Source organism: Tympanuchus pallidicinctus, unplaced genomic scaffold (assembly GCF_026119805.1).
Source record: "Tympanuchus pallidicinctus isolate F22 unplaced genomic scaffold, pur_lepc_1.0 scaffold14, whole genome shotgun sequence".
In the NCBI taxonomy this organism is placed as follows: domain Eukaryota; kingdom Metazoa; phylum Chordata; class Aves; order Galliformes; family Phasianidae; genus Tympanuchus; species Tympanuchus pallidicinctus.
This window is the reverse complement of record NW_026294659.1, coordinates 3,843,658-3,857,957: the sequence shown is the minus strand read 5'-3', so window position 1 is coordinate 3,857,957 and position 14,300 is coordinate 3,843,658. Positions and strand designations below refer to the sequence as shown.

The following is a 14,300-nucleotide window of genomic DNA, read 5'->3' as shown; positions in this document are numbered from 1 at the left end:
AGCAAATGTCAGCGCAGAGTAGAGCTGTACGCTTTCAAGAGCTTTATCACTCTGTCCACATGCTGTTAGTTTATATTCTGTTTTCCGTCACTGCTTCCTTGATGTTACCCTGGAGATAGGGGAACCGTTGCCTGGAGTGCTCTGAGTTGTTTCTCATGCTATTGTATGATGAAGGGTGATACAGAAATCAAGTGATGCCATTAAATGGCATATGGTGGCTCAGAGTGCTCTGAAATAAAGTTCTCAATAGATTCATTAGAAGAGTAGTGGCTTTAGTAGGCAGCAATAAGCAAGACTCTCAGCTTACCTTTCATTTTAAATCTCTGCAAATCCTACTAACAATCCCAGAATGAGAGACGTCAGTGTTTTTCTTCCTCAAGTTTCCAGTATTCTTTCATTCATGGAACTATCTTTCCTCCTTTTTGTCCCTCTTGTTCCTGGAACTTCTCTCTTTCTTTCTGCCAGCTATCACCTCTCCCCCTCAAATACCAGTATGTCTGTTTTTTCACTCAGGCTTGTCTTTCCTCAGCTTCCCTGCCAGCATACCCAGATCTCTCTGTAGAACCCCATCCTCTTTCCATGGAAATAGCATTTCAAGCCTGTAATGTAATATGGAGAGTCAGGCCTTTGCTTAAGGACTATTTGATAGAATCATTTGTGTTGGAAGGGACCCTTGGAATGCCATCTGGTCCAACTCTGCCCTGCAATGAACAGGGACACCTACAGCTTGATCAAGGTGCTCAGATCCCTGTCCATCCTGACCTTGAGTATCTCCAGGAATGGGGCATCCACCACCTCTCTGGACAACCTGTGGCAGAGCTGGTTTTTATTTATTTTTTTTCAGTAAACATTCTTGATCCTGTTTTCTCAGCTTGGGCTTTGTCCAGCTTTCCATGTCTGCTTTTTGTTTGATGCTGTCACTGATCTGCTACAGCGATAGAGCCTGTGGTTTTGTTCTCTGACTTGCTACTTACCTGGCTCAGCAAGGAGGGTGTAGGTGGGCACGCATTCAAAACACGGGTGATAGCTTACTGCTGTTTTGTAACATCTCATTAGCTGGTTTAGTGTAACAGAGGCTCTTGCTGCTAGCACTAAGTGACAGTAACCTGGCTGGAGGCAGGCAGGTGTTGCTGGAGAGCAGGGCACAGCTGCTACAGGCAGGCATGTAGCTGAAGCTTGTTTTATGCCTTTGGCTGCTTATGACCAGCCATGAATAACTGCACCCGCATTAGTCATGATGCAATGGCCTGGAAGAAGTCGTTAATATTTTAGGTGCCTCAGGCTTGTTGAAGGCTTTAGGCAAAAACCTGAGTAAAATCAAATGGCTGACTAACAACACAGTTACATGAGAAAACTGCTCTTTAAATGCCACCCTCCAGTCTTGGAGATGGCAGGGGCTGCAGCAACATGTCAGCAGCTTGGCAGTTTTCTTCATACAGCTGTGCCTCTGCCACAAGCTCCTCCTTTCCCCAGGCCCCCTGAGGATGCGGCCGTGGTGCTCAGTGTCCCTCTGCCTGAGTGAAGCATGCACTTTTCTATTACTTCTGTCAGAGCTGAAGCTAAGGTCCAGCAGCTGCATGTGCTCCCTGTCTGCAGTGACACAGCTGGGCAGTACTCACCAAAGTTTACAAAGCCAGGTAACTTCATGCTGAAAACAAAGCTGCTGAGCTAGTTCTGCAGAACCTTAGTTAGTGACATGTGTGCACAGGGACAGGTATTGCATAGTCTGGTAGGGGAAGAGGAACTGAAGTCTTAGGAGCATGGGCCCAAGGCTAGCAATGCAGCGTTGCTGGACTAGAGCTGGGGGGAAGCCTTCTCTGCAAGGATGATCTTGGTGTAGGTTGTCTTCTGCTCTCAGGTGATCTTTATCCAGCTGCACAAACACTAGAATGCTACATTAAAATGAGGGTGAGATAGGAACAAGCAATAAAAGACATGCTTATGGAAGGGGTCTCCAATGCACAAAAGGATTAAGTGTGTCTTATAAAGTCATTAGTTTTTTTTTTCCCCTTGAAAGAAGTAACGTGTACGTGACCCACAGGAGTTTCTGAAGGCCACTGGGCACATCAACACTCACTTTGAGGTCACTCCCTTACAGCTAGGAGCTATGGCTAATGAGAGGGGCAGAGCGCAACACTAACCAGTATGGACCTCAGTACCAGTGTAAGACCTGGGAAAATGCAAATCATCTGTAATGGAACTGATCTTATCAGTCTATCAGCTACAAATGCAAGCATGGAAGAAAAAATCCTGGTTCAGCTCCTGAAACTGATGAACTAGAATAGTGCTATTTTATTTCATGCAGTTGCACTGAGTAATGAAGCTTAGGCTATGTGCATAGGAGCTTAATGAAAAATATCTTCTAGATTTGGAAAACTGGAAATTTAATTCATCAACTGTATTTCTGGCTTCAGGGTTAGCTGCCCTTTCCACCTGACTATGGTTATACCACAACCAAATGCCTGTTCTGTAGTACTAACAGCATGACTGAGCAAATGGTATTTGCAGAAATTAAGCTATCTAGCAGTAGCAAAACTTGTGAATCTACGCCCAAGGTGCTAAGAAGAATGTGTTTTAGGAAAACCAAGGACCTAAACAAAACTTACAGGGTAAACATGTATTTCACAAGCATGCTCTGACAATATAGTATTTATACCTCTAACAGGTATTTCAGCTACCAGAGCTTTAGTTGTCTGCTGCAGATATATATCAGTCACACTCATGAAAGTTAAGAAAATTAACGAAATTTTATTGGCAAAAATCAAGTTGAACGTGACCTAAGTAATTAAATGGAAGTCAGCCTCAGTTTAGTTTATCAAAATACTTCAGTTTTCCAGCTGGATCTGGAATTATCTGCACAAGAAAGAAAATGAAAATGTTAGTCTAAAAACAAAACTATGCAAATGCAAAAACTTGTGAATCCAGAACAGTACAATACTTCAAAATATCATAGAATGGTTGATTGAAAGGGACCTTAAAGATTACTCAGATCAGAGACCTGTGGTTTGGATAAGGACATTTTCCACTAGATCAGGTTGTCCAAAACCCCACGCACCCTGGTCATGAGTGCCTCCAAGGGATGGGACATTTCTGGGCACCCTCTTCCAGTGCCTCACCACCCTCTGAGTAAATTTCTTCTTAATGTCTAATCTAAATCTCCCCTCTTTGAGTTTAAAACCATTCCCCCTTGTCCTGTCACTACATCCTGTTGTAAGAAGCCTCTCCAGCTTTCCTCTAAGCCTTCTTTTGTACTGGAAGGCCACAATGAGGTTTCCCTGGAGCTTTCTCTTCTCCAGGCTGAACAAGCCTAGCTCCCTCAACCCAATCTCTCTAGGAGACGTGCTCCAGCCTTCTGATCATCCTTGTGACCTCCTCTGGACTTGCTGTTGATACAGCCCAGGATATGTTGCCTTTCTGGGCTACAAATGCACAGTGCCAGTTCATGTTTTTCATCAACCAATAAGCCCCAAATCCTTCTCCTCAGGGCTGCTCTTAATCCATTCTCTGTCCAGACTGTATCTGTGCTTGGAATGGCCCACATGCAGAACCTTGCACGTGGCCTTGCTGAACTGCGTGAGGTTCACACGTGCCCAGCTCTCAAACCTATCAAGGTCCCTCTGGCTGGCAGCCCTCCCCTCCAGTATCATGACTGCACCATGCAGGTTGGTGTCATCAGCAACTTGCAGAGGGTGCACTCAGTCCCATATCCATTGAGCCACTGACTGCAACTCTACAAGTGTGACCATCCGGGCAGTTCCTTATCCATCAAACCCATTTATCTCAATTTCAGAGACAAGGACGTTGTGTGAGACAGTATCAAATGCTCTGCATGAGCTCAGGTAGATGACATCAGCTTCTCTTCCCTTATCCAGCAATACTGTAATCTCACCACAGGAAGCCAAATTTTTCAGGCATTGTTTGCTCTTAGTGAAGCCATGCTGACTGTCACTAATCACCTCCTTGTTTTCCATGCATCTTATCACAGCTTCCAGGAAGATCTGCTTCATGATCTTGCTGGCCATAGAGGGGAGAGACTGACTGCTCTGTACTTCCCTGTCTTCCTTTTCCCTTCTTAAAGATGGGAGATATGTTTCCTCTTTTTCAGACAGCAGGTACTTTCACTGGACTGCCCCAACATCTCAAATATGATGCATAGTGGCTTAGCAACTTTATCATCCAGTTCCTTTAGGACCTGCAGATGCATCTCATCAGGATGCAAAGCCAACCCACAATAACCGCTGGAGAGTAATTTATCATTTGACCTGATAATAGATTACTGTTCATCACTAAATATACTTAATGGGAGTAGCAAAACTAGTTAATTAATTGGGGAAGAGAGAGTGCAGCCTACCAATGGAAGCACTTTGGCAGTTGAAAGCAGATACCTTTATGCTCCTTACCCCAGAAGCAAGATATTTTAATAAATTAGTTTCTATAATCAAGTGCCTTAGAATTTACTTACAGTTCTTCCCTTGGCCACCACACTCTCATGGTTTCCTCTGGTTTGATCTAATTAAATCAAACACATTTACAAGGCAAGGCTACATCTTCGAGAAAGTATCTGAGCTACCCTGCTATTTAAATTATCTGCATATTTTGCAGAGAGGAGAAAGACAACTGCTTATGTGGCAGCTTTAAAATAGTACTACTGGACCTATTCTCAGCATTTTGATAGGCTTTAGAAAATATGTTAATGTTGTATTATTTAGGTAACCTGTGGCTAGGGCAGGCAGAACTCTGCAGTGCCAGAACGTGTCTTTCTGTTAGACCAGCCAGCCCTCCTTCACCTTACAATTTTAAAATCCAGCTGCACCCACTGAGACTGTCCTCTGCTAGCTGCAAAGAGGTGACTCATAGACTGCAGTCATCAATGAAGATTTTCACATGCAGTAAAGAAACATTCCTCTGTTTTTATTATCAGTTAAAAATGCTCACTACTCTCCGTATTTACAGGCTACTGGGACCCGCCTTCAGTTGAGACAGCTCTTAAGCAACAGTGCTCGGTCATCACCAAATGGTTGAAAAGAAAGCCACATTCTCAAATTAACCACAGTGATCTCATGTGACCTAAGCAGCTCAGTCCTCTAGTAAAAGCTTCATTATCCTGCTGAAGCTTGATCCAAGCCCAGAGAACACAAACAAGTTCAATGGGTGTTCATCTGAACCCCAGCTCTTCTGCTTATGTTAACACGTGGGTGAGTATCAACAAATGCACAAGAGCTTTTGTGTAACAAAGCAGTGCTCTCTGCTGGAGATGTGATAGTGGCACACTGGCTCTACCAGATTCTAAAGCAGATTGTGAACTCGCATCCTTTTTCATGGCAGTGCCTAGGATCCACAGAACCAAGAATTTACATGGCCATATAACTGAGAAGACAGGACAGAATCAACTTAATCTTAACCTTTCAACTTCCACTCAAGCTTTAACTACAATAATGTGAACTGATTCCTATCATCTTCTTCAGAGTTGCAAAGATTCTGGATTTGACTTTAGAGGAAATTATCTTGGTGTTTCCTAATAGGATATGCATTTAAATATGAACAGTGACTTACTGTTTCACTGCCAGGTTTCCAACCAGCAGGGCAAACTGGAGGAAAAAGAAAAGAAAGACAAAGTTTGTACAAGTATTTTCACACATGCTTCCTTTTCTGAATTTCCTTCATGTTCTCTTCCCGAACTTGAAGCAGAACACCACTGAAGTGTCAGAAACAAGGATCTACAAACAACTGATATGCAGTCTTCTTTATAAATGGGATGCTGTCAGTAACACAGTTCATAATTGGTACCACATAGCACTTCTGTTAACTGAAAACTGTCCCTCTCTGGATGGATGCCTGCAGCTTGGTTTAATTCTAGTGCTGTTTTAGGCAATGCACAGCATCTGAAAATGAACACCCGTTCTGTTTAAACACAGAAGTTTCATGATAAAGTTCAGGTGACTACATACCTATCTACCTTTCTTTAAAATGGAGCAATGGGATGACAGCACATAGTTAACATGCAACGTGACTAAAAGCTCTGTGGCCATCTGAACAGTTTATGTTCCAAATTGAAACTCATCTGTTGTCATGCTTCAGCCACTGTCATTATGCCTTACTACACTGCTTTAAGTGCTCTGTCAGATTAAATACATCCAATGCAATTCAGGAATTGCAAAGAACTTTTCCTCCTATTCTGTGCATCAGATTCAGTAGAAGCACTAGGGAGACTTTGTAACTAAGAAAGGGAGACAACTTCCTCACTCGGATACAAATATCCTAAGTGCCAGCATTTAGCTTTATGAATTCTGTATACCAAAACATAATGATGATTTGTACCTTTGGATAAAGGTACATTTAAATACTAAAAAACACCAAACCCACACCTGAGTTGAAATGGAAGTTAAAGTGCTGAACACATACATTAGCAGTTAAATAAACATATTTAAACAGACACATTAACTTGAATATTTAAAAAACAACAACATGACAAGTTCATCGTATGCATGAATTGCAGCGAGGAAATATAGCCATACTTGAGACAAAGTTATAACAAGCCAGTGAAACATTACTTGTCAGTGGAAAATTATCACATAGTGCTTATAAAGAATACGGCAATGGCAGCATAACTTTCACAGCATAATTGTGTTTCTTGACAGTTATTTGTCACACATCATCCACAAATGACAGAGGACAAGGACTACCTGCATCTTCATTCTTTCAGGATATCAAAGCATACTGAAATACTTGCCCTGATTCTTCAGGACACTGTATTTTACACTGCTTTGTCCTTTTGACAGGTAGATAATGCCTCTATTCAGACCGGGGAATGCCTTAGAATCAGAATCGTTTTGAGTTGGAAGCTCACGTAGTCCAACTCCCCTGCCATGAACAGGGACACCTACAGCTACATGAGGTGCTCAGAGCTGTGTCCAGCCAGAGATTATTGTATCAGAACCATCAAACCACTCCATTCACTTGATAAGGCTAATCTCTAATGCTACTGAGTACTTAAAAAAAAAAAAATCTATAAATACAACTTCTGGTCTAAGTAAAACAATCTTCAACATGAAAATATTTAAGAGAGCACCTTCTCCATGTTTGTCTGTGTACTGGAATGCTTGTACCAAACGCAGCGTTTCGTCCACTGATCTCCCCACAGGAAGGTCGTTCATGGTGATCTGTCGAAGGATTCTCTTATCGTCAATTATGAAAAGGCCTCTGTAACAAACAAGTTCTTTTTTTTTTTTAAATGAAACAAAACTAATTGCCTCACTGTGTTCACATCCTATCTTATGTCTGCTGGATGGGGAGAAATTTTGTCTCTGCAGGCACTACATGATACCTATTTCCTTAGGATACTACTAACCCACTGGTCTACCTGGGCTATGGGATGAGGGCAAGTTAAAAAACAAGGAAAATACACTTCTATGCAAAACATACAAGTAAACGATGGCAAGCCCAACCAGCAGATGATGCAGATGCTATGGTGTCAGGTGGATCCCAGAGGTTTACAAAAGACCTGCCTCTTGGGGCTGTTAGTTAGCAGTATTCTTGACTCCAGCTGAACTTGGAAGTCCCTGAGTAATAACAATTCAGAGGAATTCTCACCATGTGCTTGCCTTGCCCTCGCATCTGCTGGCTGTAATGCAGGGTTATCAACCATGCTCTCTGTTCTGACTCATTACAGCTTGTTTTTGTATGTTCTTATTTCAGCCCTGGGTATGAATTGTTAGGCAAAAAATGCTCTTGCTCTGCAACAGTGAAACATTTTGGTTTTGAGTAGTTTGTCAAAGGAGTACACCAACATCTATGGGGGATTACTATGACCTCGCTCAGACTGCTAAGTACTCATATGCTTTCAAGCAGTAAAGGAAGGCTTCATATAAAAGTTCCTTAGCATATGTTACTTTTTTAAAGGATAAATAAGCAACAAGATGTGTTGTTAGAATATTTAAACTGTTTACATGAGAAGGTAAGACCTTTTGTATGCACATACTGCAGGATTGCTAACAAGCCATAAAGAAGAGCTCAGAGTGCTAGTAGTGTTAGATGAGATGTGCTATTTTGTACAAAAAAATATGAGCCACTTCAATATTAATCTATAGAGCTCAATGGATAGCATAAAAGAGAAATGTCAGTGTATCTTTTAGATATGAATTAGCAAGCAGTAGTTCATCAAGACAAAATGAACAGTAACCAAGTGGAATACCTAAGTGTGTGTCCTTGATCTTCCAGATATACACCATAGTCCTTGGAAATCTGGTGTGTTAAATCTGAAAGAAGTGGAATCTTCATTGGTCCGAGTCCTCCTTGTTTTCGAGGAGTATTAATCCTTTGAAAGTAATTAGATACAAATGCATTATTCATAATGATTTCTGTTCTTTACACAAAACTAGAAGCCAAAAGCCATTATAGTACTGACAGAAGAATTCAGTGCAAGTGACATTTTTTCGTTTTGCACACCAGGAAAGTGAATGCTGTCTCTGGTTCCAGCGACGTGTACAGTAGCTCTTCTGCAGTGTTTGGCCACATCGATTAACAGTGACCTCTTTCTTATCAGTCATATTTGTTTTATACTAACATACCTACAACTGGGAGAGCGTACCTCATTTTTATTCATTTTAGCATCTGTATCTCATTTTTAGTATTTGAAGAATTTTGGACTGGGATAGGGCACATTTCAAACAATGCACATCAACAAGCTTCAAAGATTAAGATACCTTCACACAAGAGAGTTAACACGTTTTATCACTGAAAAGCAATTCTAACATTTGTATCAATAACATCATGCTGTTACACATTATGATATACCTACACAATCTATAAATCTGGGGACATGGTTCCTCAGCTCAGATGGACCCACAAATAACTATAAGCAAAAGACAAGGATAAGATACGTACCATGCTAAGTGAGTGAACTTGGAGTCCACGGAACATGCTACTACTTCGGTATTTATGGCTCTGAATTCCTCAATTCTGTCACTGAAGGCGATTATTTCGGTTGGACATACAAATGTGCTAGGTAATTTTAAACAAAATAAAGTCATATTTTCATGATATGTTCAGTAAGTTCTCTGTTTAACATACCAATAAGCAGCCTCGTCAAAGCACTTACATTTTTACATCAAATAATGGAAAGTAGTGGCTATATCAGAAATTATTTCAGCTTCCACATAATTTTTTCCTACTTCTTTAAGTATTTAGCAAAATGCTGCCTGCAAGTTTCACAGTCTGATCCTAGCTTGGTTCCAAATGCTTTATTACTGATAGTTATAAACCCACGGTTAGTTTGCAGTCTAGATAGAACTGTTTTTACAGACTTTCTGAATATTAACTGGTTGCATTTAAGCACAATATGCCAAGTTTTTCACAAGATCATACTGGTAACTTCTTGTTCAATGGAAAACACTATCCCTCAGTGTCCTACATATACTCTGGAAAATACAAATGGGATGCTGCCCTCTGTTTGCAGCAGTGATGTACAGCATAATACAGAATGCTGAGGTTGCTCTACTGGGTACAAGAGACTGACGATTAATCTTTTAAATTAAAACACAAATCAGCAGACACACCTAGTACAACAAGCATCGTGCTTTAGTTTTATCAGTGCACAATGATAATATAATATGATGGCAAAGAGAGTATTTTCTCCTACTGCTCTCTTTTTCTACCTCAAACCCTTCCCAAATAAAACAAAACAGAAATAAAAGAGAAAAATGAAGGAATTAGATGTTTTGTGTAGGAGATCTCAATGTTGCTTTGTCTACTCATGTCATACTTACAAGTCAAGAGGATAGAAGAAGAAGACAAGATATTTTCCTTCATAATCTGTTAGTTTCAGCTCTTTAAACTCTCCATTAATGACTGCTGTTCCTTCCCAGTAAGGCGCTGGCTTCGAGACTGAAATATGAAGGACATTCAAATTAAAGTCAGAGTACAAAGCACGTGTTCAAAGCAAGCTGCTCATTAGCTCGTGTACAAGGACAACTGCTGTCCTTTTGCTTGAAAAACAACCTACTGCACACAGTCACAAAATCAACCTTTCTTACTAGTTTGCAAGGGTCAAAGCAGCAGAGGTAACAGAACAGTGAAGGAATCTGCATTTTAGTATGCATGGAAAGCAGCTGATGACAGAATCACAGAACTGCAGGGCTTTGCAAGGGACATCAAAAGGTCATAGAGTCCAACCTCCCCTAATGCAATCAATTTGTGCTTATGCATCAGCTTCTCAAATCACTGGTAATCAAGGCTGCACAAGCATTATCTCTTCATAGTTAACAAACTACAAGCCTACTATCAGTTCATAAGAGAACATCTGTTAGACTGAAGGAGAAACTGTTTTAGATTTCAGGAAATCACACTATCTATTTTGAATAATTGTTAGGAAAAAGAAGCTTAAGATGGTTCAAATTCACCCTTGAAGCATGAAAAACCATTTGCAATTCAAATTCATGTGAAAATACATACTACAGCATGTTCAGAAGCAAATGCCTAAAAATGGGGTATGTATTAGCCCAATTACAGCTCCTATGCAAACTGTAACTTGAAGACAGTTACGCTTTTTTGAACACATGAAATGTATTTACTATTCCTATTGAAAAGGATGAGCCTTGAATTTAAACATATTAAAAATTATTCTGACGGATACCATTTTTGTAACAATGTGAATTCTGAGACAAAGGGTAGAGCATGTCAGATATAAAAGGTAGAACCAGCTGATGTCAATACACCTGTGATGTCCAGGATGTTGACACACTGCCCCAGGAGATTATTATGCTGTTGAGAAAAATAAATAGAATCTTAATTACTATCCAGATGATGACTGTGCTGTTAAGCTTGTTTTCATAGAATGACCCACAGCTACAGAATTCAACTGGTGAGGAGATGTAGCAGGGATTGCCCCAGACACAGGGCCTGTAAGTGAGAATGGCCTCTGTCAGTTTCACCTTGTGTAAGCTACAGGGATTCAGTAATGCAAGCAGAGAGAATCAGCAGCCACAACTGATGATTTCAGTCTACTTTTAAGAAATGCTCTTCCTCTTACGTCTTGTGTAGAATTATTTCTGATCAGATCTAAGCTCAGAACTTCTAATGCTTTTTTAATGTAGGTATGGGACTGTTCTCAAGAGAAAGCTGAGATTAATGCCCGAGTTACTCAGAGCTGTCCCAAAGCCTTCCAAATGCCACTCTCCACAAAAACAGCAATCCTATTCACCTCTCTTTGTAGGAAAGCACTGCCTCCAGCCAGCTTTCCGATTAGGAGGGGAGATGGAATATAAAATAAATAGGCTGTATTTTGGCCTGCTTTTAAACTCAGGCGTTTTTATTTTTCCTTTCGAAATACTTGTCTTGAGACTCTGCAGAGTTGCATTACAAAGGGAGAAAAGCACAAACAATCCTCGCGCATCTGGACTGGCTGTCCATTCTCATTGCATCTGCCGAGGAACGTTTAAAATGGAAGCCGCAGGGGAACGACCGCACAGCGCGAGCTCTCCCAGCAAAGATCGTTTCCAATGGATCTCTGCGCTCTCTGCTCCACCAAAGGAGGCTCTCCCAGCCCACGTGCCGCTCCGAGAGCTCGCGGCCGCGGAATGACGGGCAGAAGCACGGAGTCAGGTGGCCAACCAAACCCCGCACCGACTGCGGGCACTCCAATCACCGCCCGCTTCGCTGCGGCAGGGTTGACGTGGAGCGACACGGGCAAAGCGAGCGAGCGAGGCGGCTTTTCGGTATTTCTAACGCAAACGAGAGCACAAAAGATTCCCCCTCCAGTCCCGTCCCGTCCCGCCCCGCGCCGAGCGCTCGTCCTGACGTGGCCGCGCCGCCGCCGCCCCAACCCCCGTCCCCATCCGCCCCCAGCTCCGCACCCCGCACCCGGAGCATCTCCTCTCCGCCCGTCCGCCCCGCACCTACTCTTGGCCTGGCTGAGGTGCAGCGAGTGGTCGGTGACGGGCACTCTGGCCGCCTCCCCGGGGTAGACCTGTCCCCCCGCGTAGTAGTGGCACTGCTCGTCCCCGCGCTGTCGCGGCGGCCGAGGCTCCTCCGCCTCCGCCCCCATCGCCCCGTGCAGCAGCAAGGCCAGAAGCAACGCGCGGCTCCCGACCCCCGCCCGCGGCCCCCGCCGAGCCGCCTCCATGGCCCGCCGAGTGAGTGCACGTCCCCGCCGCGCGGCGCGGAGGGGCGGTGGCTGGGAGGAGCTTGGCCGCCCTGCGGCGCGGGCAGGGCTCCGGCATGGCCTCACGGCGCCGCGCCGCCAGGGGGAGCGGCTCCGGCCCGAAGTGGCGGCTGCTTGAGCCCCGGGGAGAGCGGGACGTCTTGTGCTTCCCTGGACGGAAAGAGGAGTGGTATTTGTGGAAGGAGAGCGTGCGTGCGGTGCGTGATTGCTGAAGGGAGCTGTACCGCTGTGTCACGTTTCCCATCTGATGGTTCTCATCTGTGGCAATGTGGGCATTTCATCGTGTGCGGTTTTACCAGTCTGTACTGGCTTGGAGCTTTTGTGTTCTGCACTAATAGATGTAGTCAGTTTAGAACAACATGCTGGTTTTTGGTTCAGATTCCTGAGTAGGTACCACGTGTGCAGCAGTTCATGGCAGATTAATGGATGAGCGCTGTGACCAACTGTAGGGAGCCTGCTTTAGCTGGGGGTGGACTTGGGGATCCTCAGAGGTCCCTGCTAACCCCTATGATCCTATAGGTCTATAATTCCAGGCTGCCCAGTGCAGTGAGCACAGCACCAAGCTGCTGGAGTCCAGGGAGCATTTGGACAGCACTCTCAGGCATAGGGTTTGGATTTTGGGCGGTACTGTGTGGAACCAGGAGCTGGACTCAGTGATCCTTGTGGGTCTCTTCCAACTTGGGGTGTTCTACGGCTCCATGACAAGCAGTAGGTCACAGCAGCACAGTGTCTGGCTGCCCTGGGCTATGCTGAGCCTTCAGTGTGCTATGTCAAGTGGGTCAGTTAGATTGTAACTGGGGCCCTTGGAAATGAAGGTGTGAGAGAGCTGAAGCTATGCCTCCTCCAAAATGGGGACATCAGTAACCTTTTGCTCTCGGAGCACCATGGATGCCATCCCCTGGAGAAATTGGTAGTTCAGGATCTTGCAGGGGAACATCTGCATCACATCCCATCTCTACCTATGATAGACACACCTCCAGAATGGTGCATAGGTTTGGTGGATAGGTTTGATGTTCCCTCACACTGTTTTTTCGCAGTGAGTTGGTGGTGTCAGCATCTGATGATATCTCCTAAAATGTTGGAAGCAGGATAAAATCTGATCTTCAGTTTAATGCTGCTATTTAAGTTTCACTTTCCTCCTCTATCAAGAACGAGTCATTAAAGGGAATATGGACAAAACCCATTTGCTCATGCAAAGTGTTAGGCACTCTGGCCCCAGTGATAAAAAGCACTTAATGAGTCTTTGTACTCCCATCCATCTTGAGTTCAGGTGCACCTTATGGTTAATGTTGCTAAAATGTGGTGATTGATAGAGTACTGTCTTATATGATCCAGCTCTAGTAGTACTGAATTTAACACCACGTCTTCCTAAATCTCCCTGCTTGTAAGGAAGGACAGCTATGGCCTCCACGCATGCTCAGAAAGTTATTTTAATTGTGCTACTCTTCTCGTTTTGCTGGTATTCTGAACCATAAGAAAGAGTGGTCATTGGAAGAATAGTCATTAAGTAAGGTGGAAAAAAATGGAGAGGTTGAAGGGTATACACTTTGCTTAGTGTTAACATCCCACAGTCAATAAAACTTCCCAAATACCAATGAATGAGAGAGAAAACCAGTAAAAATAATGCTCGAAAATAAAAAGGAATTGAACGACTTGTGAATGAAGAAAATGATGAAGGACAGCGGGTTTGATCTGCAGGATATTATATTAACACTAATTTGAGAGTCATGCGTAATTATGTATTTGTAGATGTTTCCAGAGTTCAAAATATCAGAAAGAAAGACTGTCTGGTTCTTGTACTATGATGATTTCTGGATGTCATTAAAACAGGAAAAATTTTGTAGATTAAATCCATGATGAAATCCAAATATATATCATTCAGTGTTCAAATGGAGAACACTGAATTGAGAGTGGTGACACACTGGAACAGGTTGCCCAAGGAGGCTGTGGATGCCCCATCCCTGGAGGCATTCAAGGCCAGGCTGGATGTGGCTCTGGCAGCCTGGTCTGGTGATTGGTGACCCTGGCACATAGCAGGGGGGTTGAAACTGGATGATCATTGTGGTCCTTTTCAACCATTCTGTGATTCTACGATAACACTGGCACCCTTCTCTCTTTGTCCAGTGATGGGCCCAAAGATTGA

At 43.3% G+C, this 14,300-nt stretch overlaps 1 protein-coding gene across 3 annotated transcripts; it reads right to left on the bottom strand.

Annotated features, from left to right (window-relative positions):
- Positions 1-2,728: 2,728 nt before the first annotated feature.
- PRDX4 (peroxiredoxin 4) lies at positions 2,729-12,328 on the bottom strand. Of its 3 annotated transcripts, XM_052673780.1 has the most exons (8): positions 11,896-12,328; positions 9,765-9,882; positions 8,884-9,000; positions 8,192-8,314; positions 7,070-7,200; positions 5,554-5,588; positions 4,463-4,509; positions 2,729-2,853 (listed from the first exon to the last, which is right to left on the bottom strand). In XM_052673780.1, exons 1-8 carry the CDS (start codon positions 12,116-12,118, stop codon positions 2,850-2,852), a joined length of 798 nt encoding a protein of 265 aa, XP_052529740.1. In that variant the 5' UTR covers positions 12,119-12,328; the 3' UTR covers positions 2,729-2,849. The 3 variants fall into 3 exon arrangements, with proteins under 3 accessions (XP_052529740.1, XP_052529739.1, XP_052529738.1); XM_052673779.1 differs by lacking the exon at positions 4,463-4,509; XM_052673778.1 differs by lacking the exons at positions 2,729-2,853; positions 4,463-4,509 and having other exon boundaries at positions 4,533-5,588; positions 11,896-12,145.
- Positions 12,329-14,300: the final 1,972 nt, after the last annotated feature.